The following is a 21,973-nucleotide window of genomic DNA, read 5'->3' on the forward strand; positions in this document are numbered from 1 at the left end:
CATCCATATGCACTTTTAACAAGCACTGGTCTGCTGATTAAAACCAGAAAGTGGAAACCGGCCCAGAGTGTGATAATATTCATCTGGATGGCAAAGGCCAATAGGCTGATGGACTAACGCGACGTAGTTATTTTGTTTTATTTATATGTGGGAGAGAAAGAAGTGATTACGCTTTCATAACAAGTAAAAGTGTAATTCCTTCGTTTTTTCTCGAGGATTGATACTGGCAAAAAAGGTCTCATGACCGGGAGATACTCTGGTACTTGCATACGTGCATTGTCATTTGGACTGTTCGCCTTTTGGCGTTCTCTGGTCTGACTCTGGTGAGACTTGGCCATAAAGAAGGCTGCTGTGTCTGGTGTAGGCCAATCAGTTCCAAAGATAATGCCATATTTTATCAGAACGTGTTTGTTTGCATGTTCACCGCAAGTACGTGTGGTTTTTTCGATAAAGTCACGTAGAATGGAAATAATAAAATAATAAAAATAAACCAATAAAATAATTCTCACGACGTGACTTTACCGAAAGAACCAAGAAGATGAATCCCTGCAGTCACGAAAGCTTTAAATCGAAATTTTACGTGTGGTTAATGCAGACTTGATTCCTTGCAAGAGGTTTCTTATTTGGTGTTGAACATCTTAAAACTGTTTTATTGCCAGCAAGGGTAAAACATTATTCTTTCATAACAATTCATGAGTTTGTTTTGGCAACATTGCTTTTCGACGTTGAACGGGGGGAGAACACAACATTTTGGCCGGAGTACTCTTGCCAATAACCATCCGGTCACCCAGCAGCAACAGCATTTGTTTTACAAAGCCTGGCTGCTGATGAGAACACAGCAACTTGACACCAGCCACGAGTTTAGTATGTTTTCAAAAACATCTGCTGCATAATAATATTATTGGCCTGGGAAGCCAATAAACCGATTAAACCGATAAGGCTTCAACATGTGTTTTGTTATGTGGAGACTAATAATGCTTAACACTGCATTAATTGTGTTTATTTATTTATTTACAAATCCAGATCAGCTTGATATTTCAAGCGACGGCATTACATTTACCACACCGGATAAGCACGCGCGCGCGCCACGGTGACGACCCCACCCGCCCCCCGCCCCGTGTGACCGCCACCTGGCCAATGGCGTGAGGCGCTCACGGGAGGGGGGTGAGGTGAGGGCCTCTTATCCGCTCTACGATTTCTGGTGATGACGCGGCAGCGGCTAATCGCTTCCGCCCTCGGGATCTTCGGCGTCACCTGCAGCGGCTTCAGCGCCACTCCGCCGCCTCCTCCTCCTGCTGCTGGCTTGGTCCTTCATCGTCGGCCCTCACTCGTTCTCCTCAGCTGCCACCGTCCGTTTCCAACCTCACCTCAGCTGTTTTCCTCCAACCTCACCTCAGCTGTTCTCTTCACCACCGCTTTCGTCATCATCCTCACCTGTTCTCTTCAGCCACCACCAACCCATCATCATCATCTGTGTCTTCATCATCATCATATTGTTCTCTTAATCATCATATTGTTCTCTTCAGCCACATCATCATCATATTGCCACCATCCATACACCCCCCTTCCTCATCCTCCTCACGTTAGATATTTGAGAGGGGGAGGATAAAACTACGATTTTTTAAGAGGAATTTTTGTTGTAGTAATAATTCGCATCAAATTTTGTTGAGGTAGACGGCAGTGCCGGTTTTATCAGCGTATTGCTTTTAAACATTTGTGTTTTAATGTTTCGCGTGTCTCAATCCGTACGACGTGGCCAACCACGGCGCTTCGGCGTGTAAATAGCGGCGGTGGTGACAACAACAACATTACTAATTTACTAATCTACTACAGTCCGCACAGATTTTCTCGCTTGTCGCTAATCATTAATTGCGAAGACGTTCGTAGCGGTGACGACGTTTTGTAGAAATACAAAAAAATTGTTTAAAATAAATCCAAAATCCATTGACAACATCTGCCGTGTCGACTTGCAAGCTCCGGTCTACGCACTTGAGAGTGCCAGCGAGTGGGCCGTGTACTGTAGCCCGAGTATTTAAACACTCTAAACGCGCCTAGTGTTGATTTAGAACATTACACAAGCACACACAGAGATACCTACACACAAATAGGATCACACGTAGACACTGGACATAGATACCAAGTACGTAGATACCAACGCGCGCACGTGTGTGTGTGGATATATAACAAGCGCACACAAGCGGAGGTCAATCAGGTTACCACCACCAACCACACTCGGGCTCCCATCACAGGGGCAGCTGGAGAGAGACAATGTCCAAGGGAGAGACTGTCCAGATCCCGGACGACGAGGCGTTTCAGTCGTTCCGCAACGACTGTGAGAGCACGGATGGCTGGGACGTCACCTACAACAAGGGCACCGTGGCCGTGTGGACGCAGCCGCTGCGAAACGGAACCTTCGTGCAGAAGCTCAAGGTGAGTTGAGCTTGGCACGCACCTGGGTTTACCTGTACGTGTCTGCACACACCTGGGTTTACCTGTACCTGTCTGCACACACCTGGGTTACCTCTGTCTGGAGACACCTGGGTTTACCTGTACGTGTCTGCATACACCTGGGTTTACCTGTACGTGTCTGCACACACCTGGGTTTGCCTGTACCTGTCATCGCACACCTGGGTTACCTGAACCTGTCTGTACACATCTGGGTTTACCTGTACCTGTCATAGCACACCTGGGTTACCTGAACCTGTCTGCATACACCTGGGTTTACCTGTACCTGTCATCGCACACCTGGGTTTACCTGTACCTGTCATCGCACACCTGGGTTTACCTGTACCTGTCTGCACACACCTGGATTTACCTGTACGTGTCTGGACACACCTGGGTTTACCTGTACCTGTCATCGCACATCTGGGTTTACCTGTACCTGTCTGCACACACCTGGGTTACCTCTGTCTGGAGACACCTAGGCTACCTGTGCTAGCACACACCTGGGTTGCCTGTGTCTGTACACCTCGATTACTCGTACCTGTGTCTGCGCACCTGGGTTACCTGTACTAATGCACACCTGGATTACCTTACCAGTACCTGTTCCTGTACATCAATGGTTACCTTACCTGTGTTGTACCTGTTCATGCACACACTTGGCTTAACTGTACCTGCACACACCTGGGGTTACCTAACCTGGATCTGTCTCTGTGCGCATCTGGGTTACCTTACATAATATAGACGGCAGCTTGACCAGCACATGCATGGCTTGTCTTATCTTTCTAGGGATATACCTGGTTTAGCTGCACATGCCTGGCTTACTTTTAAACACTTGGTGTCCCCTTTACATGCAGATACCTGGCTTTATACTACACTGAAACACACATGGGTTGCCATTACCTGTACATTCATGGCTTGTTTTTCCCTTCTGCACAAATCTGGTTATCAGTTCTGCACACATCTGGTCTAAACAGCTTAAAAATAACTTGGCTTTAGTTTCCTACCTAAGTTATAGTAAAAACAAGGTGAATTTCACTTCAGGTGTTGTATGTAAATGCCCATTTTATTAACTTTATCTGCACACAGCTGGTCTACGTATAGATGTACACACCTGGGTTAACCTACTACCCAGTATACTCGTGCTCATCTTAGGGTCACCTGGTTACCCAGCTAATTCCTGCCCACCAAGTCTACTTCCTTGAGTGTGCTATACGTATGTTCAGTTATCACCTGCCGAGTTTAATGAGTCGAGCACCTAACAACGGCTCATGTGATGTACATGTACCTACCTGAACGTGGCACACAACTCTCCACCTGTCTACCAAGCTACCGTCTGGGGTGATGTTGGCAGACGGCAGTGTATCAAACAAAATCTATCAGTGTACTGTCCATGCTCCCCGCCTTTACCAACCCACACTAACCAGCACGGTGAAATATGGTCAAATAACCCCCATGACCCATACGGCATGGGGAGGCCCTCATCCAGCAGTGGATTGACAGGGGTGTGCATGCACTCAGCTACGATAGCGCACACCAATGTAATGCCTGCGCACTCACTCGTCTCACGCTTGCTACCTTACCCACCCAGCTTTTCCATCCCACGTCACAAACTGGCACGCCATAGCGCCGAGCGATAACACATTTTCACATTGTCATATTTGAGGTCAAGATCAATGTCAGTCTTTAGGACACACTTGTGAAGCTTGTGGCTATGGCGGGGTTTTTTTCATCGGGTTGGAAAAGGTTCTGTCGTGTGGGTGTTGTGGCTTACTTCGCTGAATTTGACATTAAAATGAATGAAAATGTGCACTTCATAAGCAGTCACGTATAAGTGCAAGTAAAAAAACTAATCGGCGTAATCGTTAACATGGCCTTATAGCAACAACAACAACAACAAAACAGCTTATTGTAGTGGGTTAACTTTTCACCAATTGGCCCTTGAAAACAATCGACACGTGGAATGTTTAATGACAAATGTTGATACGCGCATTGGTTGTGGCTTTTATTTTGCATGGTGTCCGGTGCTCATCTGAAATCGTGATAGAATGAATGGCTGCTGATTATTGTCTTATGTCGGGGGGGGCGGGGGTAGGGGATCTCATTTAATTGGCGAGCACCGGTTTTTTCAAGGAAGCAGGAAAAGGTAACTCGTTTGAGAACGCACACGCGTGAGACCGACCGCACGCAGGTAGACACGTGGAACTGCCCTGACGTGTTCAACTGCCCTCGTGCACGGGTTCATTCCGCAACATATGCAACCACACCTTAAGCCGCGTCACCGTACACCGCTGAAGGCCGCTTGCTGACGCATGGAGAGCACTTGGACCACAAGGGTTGTAATGTTTTTTTTAAAGAACAAATTTGCTTTTCAGTTTTAAGTCAACTCCACTTCCAAGCACCATTTCAATTCTGTTAACAGATTGGTCTGATATCGTTGGCCACGCTCTGTCCACAGCTGGATGAATACCCTCCACAAACTCACAGTCGTGCGGTGTAAAAATCCATCGAGCTCCTGGACACGAGCAGATTTCATCGCTCCGTCTCTTGACCCTCTTGTGGGTGTCTTAGCTCCTCCAGTTACCACTTTGTCGTTTGTATTGACCTGACACGTCCTGGCCAAGCCCACTCTTCTTCACAATGAATGTGACCCGTGTGGAATATGTTTGGAATTATTTACAGAAAATTGGTTGAATGGAAAGATGTTATTGTAAATGAATAAACCGTTTCGTATGTATATTGAGCTTCTTTTGCACCGTACGTAGCCAACCATGCTAAATAAAGGGGTTAAAGTTGGATGGAAAGACAGTCCGAGGTTCACAACTTTTTAAAATAAGCAATATATTTATAGTGCCATTACTGCTGCAATTGAATGTTCCTTGGGTTAGAAAGTATATGGCTGTTACTGTATTAATAGCTGTGCGGCTGTGTGTGGCATTGGAGAATATTTCTTCTGTTCCAGAGACTCATTGGGTTTGTGGGTTGAGTTGTATTACAGATGCTGTTACTGGCCTGAGTAAACTTTTATAAGGTAGTCAGTCGCTCACTGTGTCTGTCTGTGCCGGTCATGGTCATATTTCATTTGACTATAAATAAGTGATGACAAGAGCCAAGCAGTTTCGGTTTATTTGAATACTCCCCAAAAGATATTGGCTTACACCATTTGTAGTGATGTACAAAAAGAATATTCTCCACCATTGCTCCTGTCATCTGTGATTAAGTGTACTCGCTGTGACATTGAATTAACATTTCCAGCACATGCGTTAGGAGAGTTACAAATCCAGATAACTCCAAACTACAGAATAATTCCATGCATTTTTTATTATTAAAATCTTACATTTGCTTTTGGGTTAAGAGCAGAGATTGGATGAGTTGTAAGCCTGCTGATCTCAGCCGCAACTCAAAAAGCGTGACTATCGCGCACGTACTGTAGTCATTGTGATAACGGCTTGTCTGGCTGCACAAGAGGAAGTCGCCCTGCACATGAAGCACTTTGCTGAAAACACTTAGCAGCGACTCTGTGTGATACCTAATATGAATGCCAGCTTTGTTTTTATTAAGTACATGAATACTCTTGTGAATTGTCGTAGTGAGATTGCTGTATCGTGTGGGACATAACACTGCTCAATATACTGGGTGCTACGAAATGCGTAATTATAAAACTAAATGAATGGCTTGGCATCATTTAATATTCCTTGTGTTTTGCCAACAAGTTTGTGGAAGAGTGGAGCAGTGTAATATATTGGCTTATTTTCTTAAGATTTGTTTTATTTAACACTGAATATTTATCTCTTTAACGTTTGAGATAGCACTGGAAAACTGAGTAGGATCTTGTGGTCCGAATCACAACAATGGGATTTTGAGGAGGTTTTGATGTTCAAACATTCTCTTTACCTTTCTACAAAAAAAATTCAATGAAAGCTGCTGTTTAAAATATATTTAACTGAATTTGAAGACTTTTAAATATTTGCTCAAGTTGGTACACTGCTATTGTATAAATGAGGTTATTTTTTTTTAAATCTCAAAAGCTTTTGTATTTTGTTATCGATAGTGGCATGAATTTCACAGTCCTGAAACCCACCGACCGTACTGCCCTCCCTTGTCCACTTTGCGTGGATGTGATACTGTTAAGAAAGGAAGTTTATTATCGTCCTAGAATTAGATTATCTCGTGTGGCCTTGTATTTTTCTCTGCTGACTAATAAAATGTGTTCCTCTAACAAAGCTTACAGCCATCCATGTGGAGAGGGTATAGGTTAAGCAAATAGCACTGGGGACCTCAGAACAGTGGTACGGTGATAGTTGCCAAGAAACACAGGTTTTAACTCCCCGTGATGTGTTGAGATACTGTATCGCTTTATTATCCAAGCCGTTCGTCATCGCTCCCTATGTAGTCAACATATGTTTATTAACAATTTCACAGCCCTTTGTTCGTCTCTAAAGATAGAGATATTTTCACCTAAAGCATGTTGTATTTTTTAGGGAGATTGCAATAAGTGTTCATTTCACATGGGTTTTATAGTGTCAGATATAACGTTATTTTTGAGCATTTGTATTGCTGAAACCAACGCGGACTTTGTGTTACTTCGCAATAATCATTAACAAGCGTTTGGAAATCCACTGTTGGATCAAAACCTTCTCATACGATGTCAAGTATAATGGGGTTGTTTGACCATGTTTCATCACGCCGATCAGTGCGCGTTAAGAAGAGTGGAACCCAGTGATGGTTAACATATCACTTGCCACTGCTGTTCGCCATCGGCAGCAACGTCAAATAGAACTTAGATCGCCGAGTTCATCGTGCATTACCTTGAACACTGTGCAACTGCTTCACCCGACTTTAATTTATGAATTTGTTACTTTCACAAAAAATCCTTTACTTGGAACTGTCAAGCAAAAGAGGAAAGGGGATGTGGGTATTTCCAACACACTCATTTGTAAAGTAAACCCGATACCCTGACATACCTTGGCCACATTAACATAAATCCTGCAGTCTACAATCAAGATTTGGCCAAAGATTCACGCTTGTGTGCAAACCGTTTGAAAAAAAACCGTTTTCAACATTGCGAGTACAAACGCGTCACGTTTTCAAAATAGGCTGCAAAAAGAATGCAGAATTTGCATTTAAATAAGCCATTCGTCGCCCTTGTGTGTGTGTGTGAAGCCGAAATGTGCGGTTGTGATGCAGCGATGGTTGGAGGTGGGTGAAAAGACGTGCACATTCCTGCATCGTGGAAGACGAATATTTTAGTTTTAGGGGAGGTGCTGCAATGAAGATGCACCTCATCGACGTGAAGGCGGTGGAATTTGCCAGAGGGACAGAATCCAACCCCATGGTTTTTTTTCCAATCCCGTGTCATGTCATAGCTTTTTTGTTGTTGTTGTTGAGTTTAGTTTCTTAACGTGGATTGAATTTAAAATGCATAATCCTGTGTTCGTTGTTTTCATTATTTCCATATTAATGCCATGCCACATGTAATTTTTTTCCCATGTTTTTCATAGAAACTCATCCTTGCATACATATTAAATTATTAAATTAAAAGATTAATCTTGGGTAAGTGCTCATTGAGTATTGCAATTTTTATTTTTCTTGTCACCGTAATTTGTTATTGTATGACTCATACCAAGGTGAAAAAAAACCCCATTAAATTCAGATAGCTTCAAGGTGGCATCATGATCAGGTGCATTTCCACAATAAGCAGACATCTTGCAGGGATTTTTTGTATAATTCGCTACAAATAAAATTTCACATGCAATCAATTAGACAAAGTAAATGTTCTGTTTAACGTGCGCATTACCCGTATATGTCTTGTGCTACGGGAGTATCTGTTTTGTTGACCACCTGCCGACCGATGTGTTGTGTGCGCGCGCACGTCTCTATTATATTAACAGCATTAATGCAGCTACAGACAGCAGAGAAGGCTGTCTTCGTGAGCTGCTTCTCTGTGTAACACCGTGGAATGAATCGTTATACGATACACACACTGCATCAGAAGGCAAGCTGACCCCAACGCTTTGCGCTCTTTGAAAACCGAGTGCCTGACATCTGGTCGTGCCTTTATAAATTAAATAAAGTGTCCTGTTGCATCCCATGGACGTGCCTCTTTTAGTTTTGTGTCACCGATTTCTTTGGCTAAATTTCAAAAGGCTGAACACGGGATGACCCTTAACATGAAGCAATCTTTCCGCTTGCTGTGTCACTCAAATGAGTAATTTGCAATCTCAGCTGCCCTGACCTACGCATCCAAGTGGAGACGCACCTACATGCAAATACGTGGTCATAATGACGTGTCTGTCATTTTTTGCCGGTCGGGTACAGCATCGATTGTATCCTGTTTAGAAGTGTTGCTGAAGAGACGCAGTTGACGTCAAGTATGGACACATGGCAGCACCATTCCTAAAATGCCCTTGCTGTTGACCGTTCAAATGGTTGTTCCCCCCCCCCCCTTCTGTGCATGTGTAGGTATTTCTCAACCCATTTCTGACCTGAAAAGAGATGTACAGTGAATGACATGCCCTACAGATAAACCCCTTTCATTGCAGGGTGACTCATCGCCATGCTTGCTTTGCTCACCGGGTTTTTTGTTCGTCTGTACAGTTGGCCGTAATTCCCCCCTCCCCTTCCCCCCGGCTTGCCAAGAGTGCTTACCAGAGGTGTGGACTCGAGTCATGTGACTTGGACTCGAGTCAGACTCGAGTCATGAATTTGATGACTTGCGACTCGACTTGGACTTGCATAACAATGACTTTGTCCCACCTATGAGATGTGGACTCGAGTCATGTGACTTGGACTCGAGTCATGAATTTGATGACTTGCGACTCGACTTGGACTTGCATAACAATGACTTTGTCCCACCTATGAGATGTGGACTCGAGTCATGTGACTTGGACTCGAGTCAGACTCGAGTCATGAATTTGATGACTTGCGACTCGACTTGGACTTGCATAACAATGACTTTGTCCCACCTCTGGTGCTTACCACTGTGCCCCCTATGTGTCAACGTAACTGCCGGTTTTTTTTATATTTTTGTTCATAGAAATAATTTGTGAGTGGTTTTAAGTCGGTTTTCTACTCAACCGACCTGGGGTGGTGCGCATCTGATTTTTATTCACCAATTCTGAGCCAGTAGTGGGAATTCCACGTTCCCGTGGCAGGGGCAAGTGGGGTTTTGTAACAGGCACTATTTACTGTCCGGAAAGTGGTGCTTATGTTAAGAGTCATAGAGAAACGAATGACTGATTGAACTTCTTACCAGGATTTGAGAAATAGTAACCTTCTGATTGTGATCTGCCAGCTTATTTATTTTGGCCTGAACACTTGCAATTCAATCTTGGTAGTCTATGTTTTTTAAATGTTCTGATATGAGAACACGATTATTAACAAATACATCTCTCGGTTGGATTTACAAACAGGGTGTTTCAAAGAGATGGACCCAATTTCAGAGATATAGAGATTTCAAATCGGGTCCATCTTTTTGAAACACCCTGTATATCTAGGCCAGCGTTCTGGTTGTGTTGAAAAACTAGTTTGACCAGATGTCACCATGATACGCTCATTACTGCACACACCTTCAATCACACTGACGAAGCTGGTTTTCTCATGAGATCCTTACGTTTACTTCATAGTCATTGATGCTTGAGACCTAGAGAAGCCAAGGTACTCAAAGCAGACTTTGTCAACAAATGTGTATATCACAGTTTATGTGCGTGATATGTTTCCAGAAATAGCCCACGATTGGAAGTTTGTAAACACGATAATCTCTCGTTTGTATAAACTTAGTTTTGCATACACTGCAGTTGGATTATTTAACGAAGTAATTTCAATAAACCTGTGTCAGCCCACTGCTGGATGGGGAGGCATCCCCACGCCATACTTCACCACTTTGTTCAGTGTGGATGGTAAAGGGGTGTTTGAGATAATACCAGTTCAGTCGGACGCAATTAGGTTTCAGCTGTGGTGCACTGGTTCGTCCCTTACACGATGGAACCTGGTGACTTGAGTTAAATTCCTGGCCACGGCTAATATCATTTGCGAGTAAAAATCCAATTCAGTTTTCAACCTACACGGACCAGCATGGTGAAGTGTGGTCAAACAACTCCCAAGATCGGTATGGTGTGTGAAGACCTTTATCCAGCAGTGGGTTGACAAAAACTGTTCCGTGTTATTTAATTTTAACAGAACAATCTTTTGGTAATGCGCTTGAACAAGGCACACGTATAGTAATGCAATTTTACTTGCGTTGCTAAATTTAACATATTGATTAATTCCACTTTTTTTGACTTGTACCTTTTATGTCTCTGACACGTGTACAAAAACCCTCTACCCTGCACTCACCTACTCACGCGCACACACACACATCGCAACACAGACTCGTCTGGAATGCAAGGATGTGTCTGCGGAAACCATGTACGACGTCCTGCACGACATCGACTACCGGAAGAAGTGGGACTCCAACGTCGTGGAAACCTTTGATATTGGCAAGCTGACGGCTAACGCGGATGTGGGTTACTACTCATGTGAGTGCCGCTCCAACACACTCGGCGCCGCGGTGTGCGAGGTGTTTTCTCCCTCGACTGGTATAGAGGAGGTCGTGAGTTCCATCCCGACCCTGATGTCTGTTGTATATTTGGAGTTTGCGTGTCTCTCTCTCTCTCTCCCCCCATGGTCGCGTGGATTTTTCCCCGGGTCCTCCAATTTTTCCCTTCACATTTAGAAACATGCGTTTATAGAGTGTTTGGCTGCTATACATGTGAACATGATAAGCCACTTCGTTGAGCAATCATTTGTGGTCAGGTCGCTTCTGAAAAAGAACTACATTGATCAATGGGCCTTATCTGGTAAAATAGAAATTGTTCATAGTTGATCGTTTGGTTAAATGTTTTCTCACAGGTGTTTTTGTTTATCTTTCTATGCTGTCCTAAGTGATGCTCTTACAATAGGTTTAGAGACTGTATACAATACAGATGAAACTGCAGAGCATGTAAATGTGTCTTTTAGTAAGATTTATGTATACTCTTAATTTGGATGAGCTGATCATTTACATCAAATTCAGTCTCCCTATGTTAAAAAAAAAACATTCATTGTGTATTTGCTTCGGCGGTTGCTATGGCAGCAGCGGAAATTGTACATTACTGTGGCAAGAACGTGTCTGTGTACAAGGCAGTCACTTTTGACATTCCGCAGAGTTATTGCTCACAAGCTAGTAGTCATTTTAACCACCCCAGAGGGTGGATGATGATGATCATCATCTTCCATGGCTTGAAAAAATAATTTAAGGCATTACCTCTTCATCCTGGCATTTACAGATGTATAGTAAAATAGTGTCACAACATGTATGGTTTAAAAATAACAATTCTTCAAATTACATGGTTTATTGGAGTACAATAATGTATGTACAAGGGTCTTGGTTTTAGAAAGGTGCCTTTTAAAGAACTGATTGAGCTTTTGTGGTCTACGTTGACCCTGATGGATTTAAATTTTATTTTAAATGATTTACATGAACAAATTTAAGTCGTGTACATTTGCACTACATTTTAAATCTATATATTTGCTTTATTTTATACATTTTGACAAGTGTGGGGAAAATCCCGTGAGTAAAATTTGTTCAGCTCGTTTTCGTTTACGAATACGTACCAGGTTGCATTGCAGGCGGGAACAAGTTTAGTCCTACAACCGAACAGTGTTGATAATACATTCTGAATCAGCTTAGAAAACGTGTTAAAATTACGCTACTCTTGCCAAAGTTACCGTTGCTATGCGATAATGATTCCCACAGCGAGTGAAACTACTTTCTCTCAGCCATCCGTGCTGTCAACTCTGCCCCAGTTCAAGTTTCAGGCTGATGACCTTATTTCTCGTGCCAATGATCTGTTGCTTCAACATAAAATAAACATGCTCAAGATTTCTGTACATCCTCTTAAGATGCGGTCACATTTAGATGCTATATAAATCCACATTCATTGCATCGTTCAATTGTCCCATCACATATGAAACGCAGCTCATCCAAGGAAATCTAAATACAGTGCTCAATTCCCCATTGCTCATCAGCTCATTAAGCACGTTTAATTAACATGGATGTATTGTTAATTGGTGCAAATATGTCACCTTAATAATCCAATTTCTATTGGAAATGGAATTCATACATACAACAGATTATTTTAATGTTGCTTATATACATATATATACACCAATGACGCTGCCAGTCTATTCGTATTTTGATTTTAGCAATATATGCAGGTCGTTTAACACAGACTTTTACAGCAAATATTATCCATAATAGAGGTTTTTGCATTAGATCACGTAAAATATAAATGCGTCCTTAAACCCGACACCACCCAACACAGCCAATTAGTAAGGTTTGTCACGTGAACAAAACATACCAATTCGTTATTAGTTCAGCACACCGGTGTGTTGGAGTAATTACAACCAAGAACATCAGGCATCATCAGTCGACGGCCAGAGTTGTGGAGAAATCCTCCTCCTGTTTCGGTCTTAAATTAAACCCTAAAATCTTTTTTATGGACAACATGCGGTTACAATGCGTATTTCAAAACAGTTCTGAAGTCATGCTCCGCTTTTTTGCATTGCACACAAACATGTCTAAGCAGTACGTCTATCCCTTATAACATTGTTAGATCATACGTCAGTCGTGTTCAGTAAAATACGTCTCTTTTTGGTGAGCATAGGTCGTATACGTATATGGCCCATTTGACCTCTGCGGCCACAAGTGGTCGATAAATTCACCATGAAATTATGAATTTGTATTTCCAATTGCCAGTGGTGGGGGTAGGTTGAATAATCATCCCTCCGATGCCTCATGTATACTAAGAATGTAATCATTCACCCCCACACCACTGAATTTGTCAAAAATGTATTCAAAAGTTTATTCAAATTCTGTCTCGTTTGTACGGTCTCTTTCGCGTTGGCTGCGTCGCATCGTCTCCTCTTGTTTTGCGTTGCTTTAACTTGAATGTAAGGTGGCATGTCATTTTGACGAGCATTTGTTGAGATTGTAAATAATTAAACCTTTTGATGCATCATTTAGGAAATAAACTGTCTCAACTGATGAATCATTACATGCCTAATTTGTACTGCGTGTCAATGTGTAACAGGCAAATGCAAACCTCTGAAGAACAGGGATTTCATCACGCTGCGCTCTTGGCTTGCCCTCCCCGATTCCTACATGATTATAAACCATTCCGTCAAGCACCCGGTGAGAAATTCCCCCAAAACGCAGGCAAAGGCTGTACACTGGCACAAATCACATCCAGATTTTAAGTTTTCGTGACTGCAAAGATCCATAATCTTTGGTTCTTTCGGTAAATTCAGTTTTTGCTGTGGTTGTGTCACCTGATGACGGAAGCTTGTGTTGCCTCCGAAACGTCGTGATTTAATTTAGTTTTTTTTTCACCTATGTGAGTTTACCGAAAGAACCAAAGAGTGCAAACACATCTCCTATACTTGCAAGAGACATTTCCCAATTTGATGGCACCATACAGCGCTGCGCAACGTCTTGTCGTCCGGTTTGTCAAAGAGTGGATGGCGTGTCTCCCAAGGGGCAGAGGACAGCCTGTGGCCACGTGTTGATTCTGTTGTAAAGTTGAAGCACAGTGGTGGTGATGCCTGATGGTCGAGTGCGCCGGAAGAGCCGATCGATGCTCTGCCATCTTTGATGTGCCGACCTAGGTATTTGTAGTGAACAATAAATATGTGGTCGGTAAGGCACGTAAAAAATATGAGCCTCCTTTAGGTCTGTCACGTTGGCTCCACGTACGTACAAGCACAGCACTTTGTAAATCCGCTGCTGGATGAGAGCCTCACCAGGCCGTCATGGAGTGTAGTTCTTGGCAGTTATTGTTAGCTTTTTGTTTCGCTTAGATTTCATCTGTAATTGTGGGTGTAGTTGTATTCTTACGTACAGCGCTTTGAGATACTTCAATATGAAAGGCGCTTTATGAAAAAGAGGTTAATATTATTAATGCCTTACTTCAGCATGCTGGTCGGTGCAGGTTGATGAAGATAGGAAGCGTAGACACCAGAGCACAGAAGTACATTCCTTTGATATATTTGCTACACGGCCCTCTGTTTCCCTTGATGTAGTCTCTCAGCTTATAACTCCTCTGAGGTTGGTCGTCACCCATACAAGGAATATCCCTTCTCAACTCCGCTTTGCCTTTGAGGTTTGATGATCGGGCATGTTCTGAGTGATTTGGTCGTGGTATTGGCTTTATTCTCATACAATATCTCTTGCAGTTTCACATAACATGGATAAGAATAAATGTTGCCTGATCCTTTACATAATTAAGTGATACTGACATAGCTAATTGAGTGCAGAGTCATTGTGTATGAATAATTTAGTATCTCAGTCGGGATTATTTTGGGTGCAAGGCAGCAGTGCCTAGATTAGGAATCTCCACGTATTTAATCCACTTGTGGCAGGGCGGTTGGCATAAGCTATTTTTGACTGCTTCTCGAAATTCAACTGCATCTTTTTTTCCCTGCAAAAAACCACAGGCCTTGGATCCGTCTGCCCCAAGGGCCATATGAAACTTACCTCCGCTGCGGTTGTTCGCCAACCCAGTCCTTATATTGTCGGGAAAAGTGAATCTACCGCATGTCAGAATTGCAGGCGTTGTCACTTGCCGTACGACAGCAAGAGGGGGTGCCATTGCCAGGCTGCCTTTTGTGGGCTCCTTCCATCCCGTGACGTTAGTGAGCACTGGCAGCCCGGCGGGGTGGGAGCGTGTGGCTGCCTCATTTTGTTATCTTTGTCTTTCTCTTTAACGGGCGGCGCCACGCCACAGTGTGTGTACGATGTTGAACTTCTTTCGCACCATGCGTAGCCAACCGTGGTAATCGGAGGTGCGGGAACGTTCAAATGGGAAGGCGTGAATGTTCAAAAGCTTTTCCATCCCTGTTGCAGTTGTTCTTTGGCAACGCTCGTTAAATAATAAAACGCAGTATGTATGAGTGAATGAAAATATAAGTGAGCCAGAGCTGCTGTTGTAGGCTGCTGCACGGCTGCATTGTCAGCAGAGGGAAATGCGGCAAGATCCTTTGTACTATACTGTGCTACAATGTCTCGCCTTCACCAATCCACACTGACCCACCGAGCAAAGAGGCCCTTATTCAGAAATGTATTGACAAATCGGCTGTACATATGCATGTACACGTGGACAAAAATGTAATAACGCAGACGATGACAACAACGATAGTGAGGATTGCAAAGATGATGTCATCAATGGTAGTCTACTGGTCGATTAACTTTGTCATATGTTGGTCTTTATCATTCCCCCAGAAATACCCTGCGAAGAAGGAGTGTGTGCGTGCAGTGTCTCTGATGACTGGATACCTGGTCCGCATAACAGGCGCCAACAGCTGCTCGCTCACCTACCTGTGCCAGGTCGACCCCAAAGGTATCTACCGTAAACTTGGTGTTGGGACATTTAGCACCGCAGCCTCATTTTATTTCAAGTTGCGCGATGGCTTTAAAGATCGTTTCAGCAGTGAAAGCAAATGGACCATTTTCATGTCATCCACGTCGTATTGAACCACCACACTTCGTATCAACACTCATCTCTTTCTTGCTTCCTTCCCCGCGCTGCTCGATTCTGGAATTCCATTTCCCAAGTTCATGCGTTTAGACTTTCGATTATTTTGCTGCTATAAGTGTCCAAATGATAAGCCACTTTGTTGAGCTATAATTTTTTGACCAAGTCATATTTGAGAAATAAGTTAATACCTCAGTGGGCTTTGTCTGGTAGGATGGGGATGGTTTAGTTTTATTTGTACGGTGATTTGTTTACCTTTCTTGTACTTGGCATCCCTATCATGTTGTTGTGTTGTTTGTTGTTGTAACGTTCTTACCCCGTGCCCCGACTGGACATTTGTGCAAAAGAGCTTTATAGCTCATCGGATTCCTGCAGTGTAAATAAATGTTCTGATTCTGAAAGCGTTGCTTAATACAAGGAAGGTACTACCTCTAAATCTTTACAACTTTGAATTGTGCTGTTTGTTGCCGGCTGCTTGGCATTTTGGGCATTTGGGTGCCTGTGCTCAGCAACTGTAATGAAAAAAAACGAATGTGATCACCACTCTGTCAAGTAAAATCAAACTTCACTCATCTACTTTCGACATGGAGATGTAGTTAAATCAGTGGTTTGTCATAAGTGTGGGACACACACCTCATTTTGTGAACACTCGATTTTAATTCTCATAATTGCATAATTCTTCTTTTACCCAGAAAAGTTGAGGAAGTTACTGTTCAGAAACTTTAGCCAAGTCATTTTTTGAGTGTTTTGTGGGTTCTTTTGGCGGTACAGACGGATGTAGTTTTTGTAAAACGCCCATGACCGATGTCACATGTCAATTTAAACAACCAAGACAACTTTTTTACAAATAAAAATTAATATATATAATTGTTTTTTTTTCTAATTTGAAGAACTGAAAAGTAGACTACCTTTTGGCACTTTCCTGCAAAGTTGTTTTCTACACACCTTAGCACCCTTGGTACGAATTCCTACGAACTGTATTCTAAGCTTCGTCATTGTCACCTTTCGGCCATGATCCATCTACTGATGGATGAAGGCCTTCCAGACCCATCGCCATCTCACGGCCTTGCGATGGAATAATCCATCTGGCGTCTGCACATGGGTTGATTTTCTCTCATTCTATTGTTCAGCTAGTGAGTGTTCTCAAACTTGACTTAGTTTTATGGCTGTTAGATGCGGTGTGGTGAAATGTGGTTCCGGTCAATGTCATTTGTCCTTGTGTGTGGATTCTTTTTGCCGCAGGCTCCTTGCCCAAGTGGGTGGTGAATAAAGCCTCTCAGTTCATGGCTCCAAAGGTAATGTGTGTGACATGAAGATTACACTCCCCCTCAGAACAAAATTCCATTTGTCTTCATTTAAACTGGCCTATCAGTTAAGCCCACACATTCACTTGAACGGTAGCCTTAACTCCATGAAAAGGTATAATTCCAATCGATAGTTGCTGTAATTGCTCGTAAAGCAATGCAGTTGTTTAAAAAAACATACAACAGTTTTACTGAAAGTCTTGAGACTCAGTGAGACCTTTATGGATATTTTAATATTTATTATTGAACTTTAAGTTAAAAAAATCCATTGCTTTATTACGTTAAGCACTGATTACCAGTCTTTTCTATTTGTATGTATGCAAATGAAGACACTGCACACTGCAGTGGCTATGGACTAGTGTTGTGGTACCTAATGGTTAGTAATTACAGAAAGCTGTACCGTGGGGGTCATGAAGACTGGCGTTGTAAATCAGTCATCAGAAGCACTGTAAGTTAACCCGTTACGAGATGTCTGCAAGTTGCAGGGTGGGTCCCGTCCACCGCTGAATCTTGAAACGCGCAAGCGGTCAGCGTTAATTTTATTTAGAGAGGCATAGTGCTCGTGGTACTCACCGCAAAGTGCTGTTGCGACACGACCGCACTCTTATAGCTGTCGCCAAAGTGGGCCACACGCCTTCCCGTACGACATTTTACATGGCCTTGTGGGAGCCTCAGGACGTCTTCTGATCAGAAGACGTACCGATAAAGTTCTAACAATAAACTAATGATGTACATGTACATACGTCATCGGAATGGGAAAGGGTTAAGTTGTTTTTTTACTGCTGACTAGTGGCCATTCGGCTTACAAACCTTTCTTTTTATTAAACCGTATTGCCACATCTGCATATCACCTCTCCATGTGGACCTGTCTCCTGCCGCACAACAGGCGATGAAGAAGATCTACAAGGCGTGTTTGAAGTACCCCGAGTGGAAAAGCAAGCACAACTGTGACCACAAGCCGTGGCTGTACCCGGAGCAGAACAACCTCGTAACCGTGCGGCTGAGCGAGCTCACGGTGCAGCACGCCGACTCGCTGGAGCGAATCGACGAGAGCGGCCTGTCGGAGGGCCGTGACGAGCGCAACTTTAACTCGGACGATGAGGAGGCCAAGGAAGCCTGAAGCGGAATCTCGCTAGTTCCGAACGTGGGGGGGCGGCGGCAATTCTCTCGGTTGTTTTCTAACAGTCGACAGCGGCCACGCACGACACGACCGACGTGATAAGCGGCGGCGGCGGCCACTTGTCTCTGCGCGACCCACCGTCACAATTGCACCACCAGCCCCACTAAGAGTAGATGCGTCGTGTCTTTGTGCCTACGAGAGAGTGCATTGTCAGCGGGAGCGCAACCACTGCGGGCAAAACTGTGAAACGTTTAAAACTGTGCACAAGCCGTGAGCGCTTACAGGGGGCGGGGAGGACCGTGAGATCCGAGCTTGCTTTTGAAGTCTTGCACAGGAATATTAAAACATATTGTGATATTTAAAAACATCTAATTAAATGGATGTGGAAAAACACTTGCAGGTGCCTATATATACAAAATCAGTTTTGGAATTTGATTAAAATGTTATTTTAAGAAAATGAATGGCACAGGTTCTCAACCATCCAAAATATTTCTCTCCAAACCTCCCAACCTCCTCCATGCCCTCCACCGCTGTGAGTGGTTTTTTTGTCTCTGCCCTGCAGTGGTGTTTTAGTTTTTTGTTCGGTTAACAACACGTGCTTTTGGTATCACGTGTTTGTATTTGTTTTATGTTTGTACTGCTCGCCCGAAGTGTGGTGACGCAGATTCCTAATTTGGCTTTTGTGAGGTGCTGTCAATTGGCTTGAAACATTTATTTGTCGGATTTTTTAAAACGATAACATTTATTGTAATTGAGTGATAGGTGGTTATGAGTTGCCTGGCTGCCCAGCGCAGTATATTTATACCACTTGCATGTGATCATTTAAATTACGTGAATCCAACTATTGTTTGTCTGCATTACAATTTGTAGCATATCGTTAAAATTATCACCCTCATTTGCGCAAGTATAACGTTAACTGGCCCTGTGAGTACTTGGAAGATCAGTGCATTCAAATTTGAAAAAATTCTTGGGAATTTTGTAATCGCACAAAAAATGTAAGAGTCTGAATGCTGATGCATGCTGCTGTACAAACACTGCTGTTTAAATTGCCGTTTGGAACTGTAATACTAGCACACGTTTTCGACGGCCGATGCCTTTGATTATTTCAAGCTGTTTACTTATGTGTTCAGTAAAATTTTGATTAGTAAAACATCCAGCCTATCAACATGGCCTGATTTTCAGCGGGGAGGTGTGTTGTGCCCATTTCATGCAGACTTGTTGCGATATTCACGTATGCCTGGTAAAGCTCTATAATTTAGCGCTTTCCGATTTCTGCTCTGGTTGCTAATACGTGGGGTGTAACAACGCATCGATTCGACAAAAATATCAATTGTTATGCTCCATGATACGCGAATGGAATCGCACGTGTAAGAATTGATGTTTTCCCCGATTCCTGCTTATGCAATGAGTGCACGCATCCCCTTCCAACTACTGCACTCACAATAGCATCAATTTGAATTATTGAATTGCAAGCAGGAAAATTGTTACGCCCATACTGATAGCGTTACAAAGTACAGGAGCTAAAATGCAAGTAGTAATTGAGCTTGCACACATTGCCTGGCTTAAAAGTGTGAGCTCTGTTGGCATATACGCGTGTGACATATATAAGCCAACGAGTTCAAAGGTCGGTGGCATTAAACAACTTCGTTTCCAGTGTAAATTCAGAATATGTAAGCTTTGCTAAATTGTTAATCGGTTTTATGGAAGCCCAAATCATCATAAACGCAAATTAAATTGTAGTAAAAGAATTGCTTACGAGTAAATGTACACGAACATTTCCCCCGGCTGTAGAGATGTTGCATGCCAATACGCTTTTAACATGGTTAAATAAAGGGCCATGAATTGATTGAATTGATTGCTTTTTAACGAGTTTGCATCGTGTACAATATTGCTGATATGGGTTTGCGTGTAACGAATGCTTAACCCCTGCCTGTGGTTGCGAGTTAAGCAGTGCTGACTAAAAACGTTGCATGTACTACAGGCCAAAGTTCAATCGTTTTCATCCTAGCATATCTTTAAAACACACGTTTTCATTGATCATGTCCATCGTCAACAATTGTTTCATGATTTACATTGAGGCCGAAGTGTAAAATCTATCGGATATGAATCGGTGGGTGTGGTGCGTATTTCGGCGAGCAAATGTGCTTTAAAATACAAGACTGCTTATACATGTAACGTGATGCCTTTGCTTATTGGCAGCCTTTATTTTTGTATTATGCCTGTGCCATTAATACCATAGACTACACTTTTCAAAAGGTACACATTCATGAAACACAAGTTCTTGGAAGTGCGCAGGCTTTGCTCCAGTTTGCTGTTCTCGGGAATGATAGACGATTTTAGTAACGTCCCTTCATGCCTAGTTTATACGATGGGAGCGAGTGTTTTGAGTGTGTAGAAATAGCAAACCTGTCAACCCCTTATTACAGACCAATTCAGGCATTATTGGTCACCCCGTGACCTTATACATCTCAACGTTCATCCTACAAAGTCCTATCTTAAGGGAGAAACACAAACAAATAGATAAAACATTGTCTTACGAAATGTCACTACAAGAATACGGGTAACCCGTATGGGTTGACAGGTATGAATGAAACCCACTTTTTAACTTCGTACAGTTAGTTTGTTTCTTTTAAATATTAGGAATCTGTATGATTCACTAAATATTACAAAAGTTGACCTCTTTTTCCACCAGTCTAATTTAGCCATGACCGTCAGGCCTCGTGGTGGCTGAAAATAAACGCTCTCCTTTTGCCAACTTGTTTTTGCGACAACAACAAAATAATTGTCCCGCATGCCTGGCTGTCTCCCCACTTCGTTGGGATAAAACCTGTTTTCTTTGCCGCTTTTGCTGGGTGAGTTCTACGGACGGGTACACGTTCGCGCGGGTGCGAGTTCTTTTCACGAGTATAACATTCCGCAATCGCATTGGCGAATTGTAACTGGTGTTTACATGAATCTCGGTCGAGTTTAGTAAAGACACGGGGCGATTGTGAGGAAAGCTGATGTTGGATAGGAGGGCCATCGCTGCTGGGCTTGCAATGAGAAGGCTTTTCTGAAGGAGTTTTTAAGATGTTGTCGAGGGTTTGTAGATGAGCCCAAGTCATTTTGTATCACCAACCAGAATAGACAGATGCGTGGGTGGGCAGCATAGGTTGTACAATTGTGTTTCTAAACGTTTGAAAAAAACATGCCAAATGTTTCTCTTAATGCCTGCTGTGTATAATGATTCGGTGCACAAAGCAACAGATTGTGTATTGCTATTCTGATGCTGTGGATGGGGTGGCAGTGTGTTAAACTGAACTATTGAAGTAATTGGTGAATGCTGTAACATAGAATGTAGCGTGGTTTGAGTATAAATATGATTTAATCTTTTGAGTTTGGGAGATCTACATTTTTTTGTTTTGCATTCAGCCGTAACGTTTTGCTTGTGCCGCTTAAAACAGCGTGGGATGTTGGAAATTATTAATTTTGAAAATGTTTTCTCTCCCAAGAGGAAGAAATTAGACTCCTGTACTTCTTACTTTCAGTTGGAGTTGATTTATTTTAATGCATTTACGGTG

At 42.9% G+C, this 21,973-nt stretch overlaps 1 protein-coding gene across 1 annotated transcript; it reads left to right on the plus strand.

Moving 5' to 3' along the window:
- Nucleotides 1–1,236: 1,236 nt before the first annotated feature.
- LOC144724062 (START domain-containing protein 10-like) lies at nucleotides 1,237–20,588 on the plus strand. The gene is made up of 6 exons (XM_078602909.1): nucleotides 1,237–2,430; nucleotides 10,808–10,955; nucleotides 13,551–13,651; nucleotides 15,737–15,854; nucleotides 17,232–17,284; nucleotides 18,180–20,588. The coding sequence occupies exons 1-6, from the start codon at nucleotides 2,269–2,271 to the stop codon at nucleotides 18,411–18,413; spliced, it is 816 nt and encodes a 271-aa protein (XP_078459035.1). The 5' UTR covers nucleotides 1,237–2,268; the 3' UTR covers nucleotides 18,414–20,588.
- The last annotated feature ends 1,385 nt before the right edge of the window (nucleotides 20,589–21,973 follow it).

The sequence above is a fragment of the Lampetra planeri genome, chromosome 19 (assembly GCF_965212315.1).
Source record: "Lampetra planeri chromosome 19, kcLamPlan1.2.h2, whole genome shotgun sequence".
Taxonomy (NCBI): domain Eukaryota; kingdom Metazoa; phylum Chordata; class Hyperoartia; order Petromyzontiformes; family Petromyzontidae; genus Lampetra; species Lampetra planeri.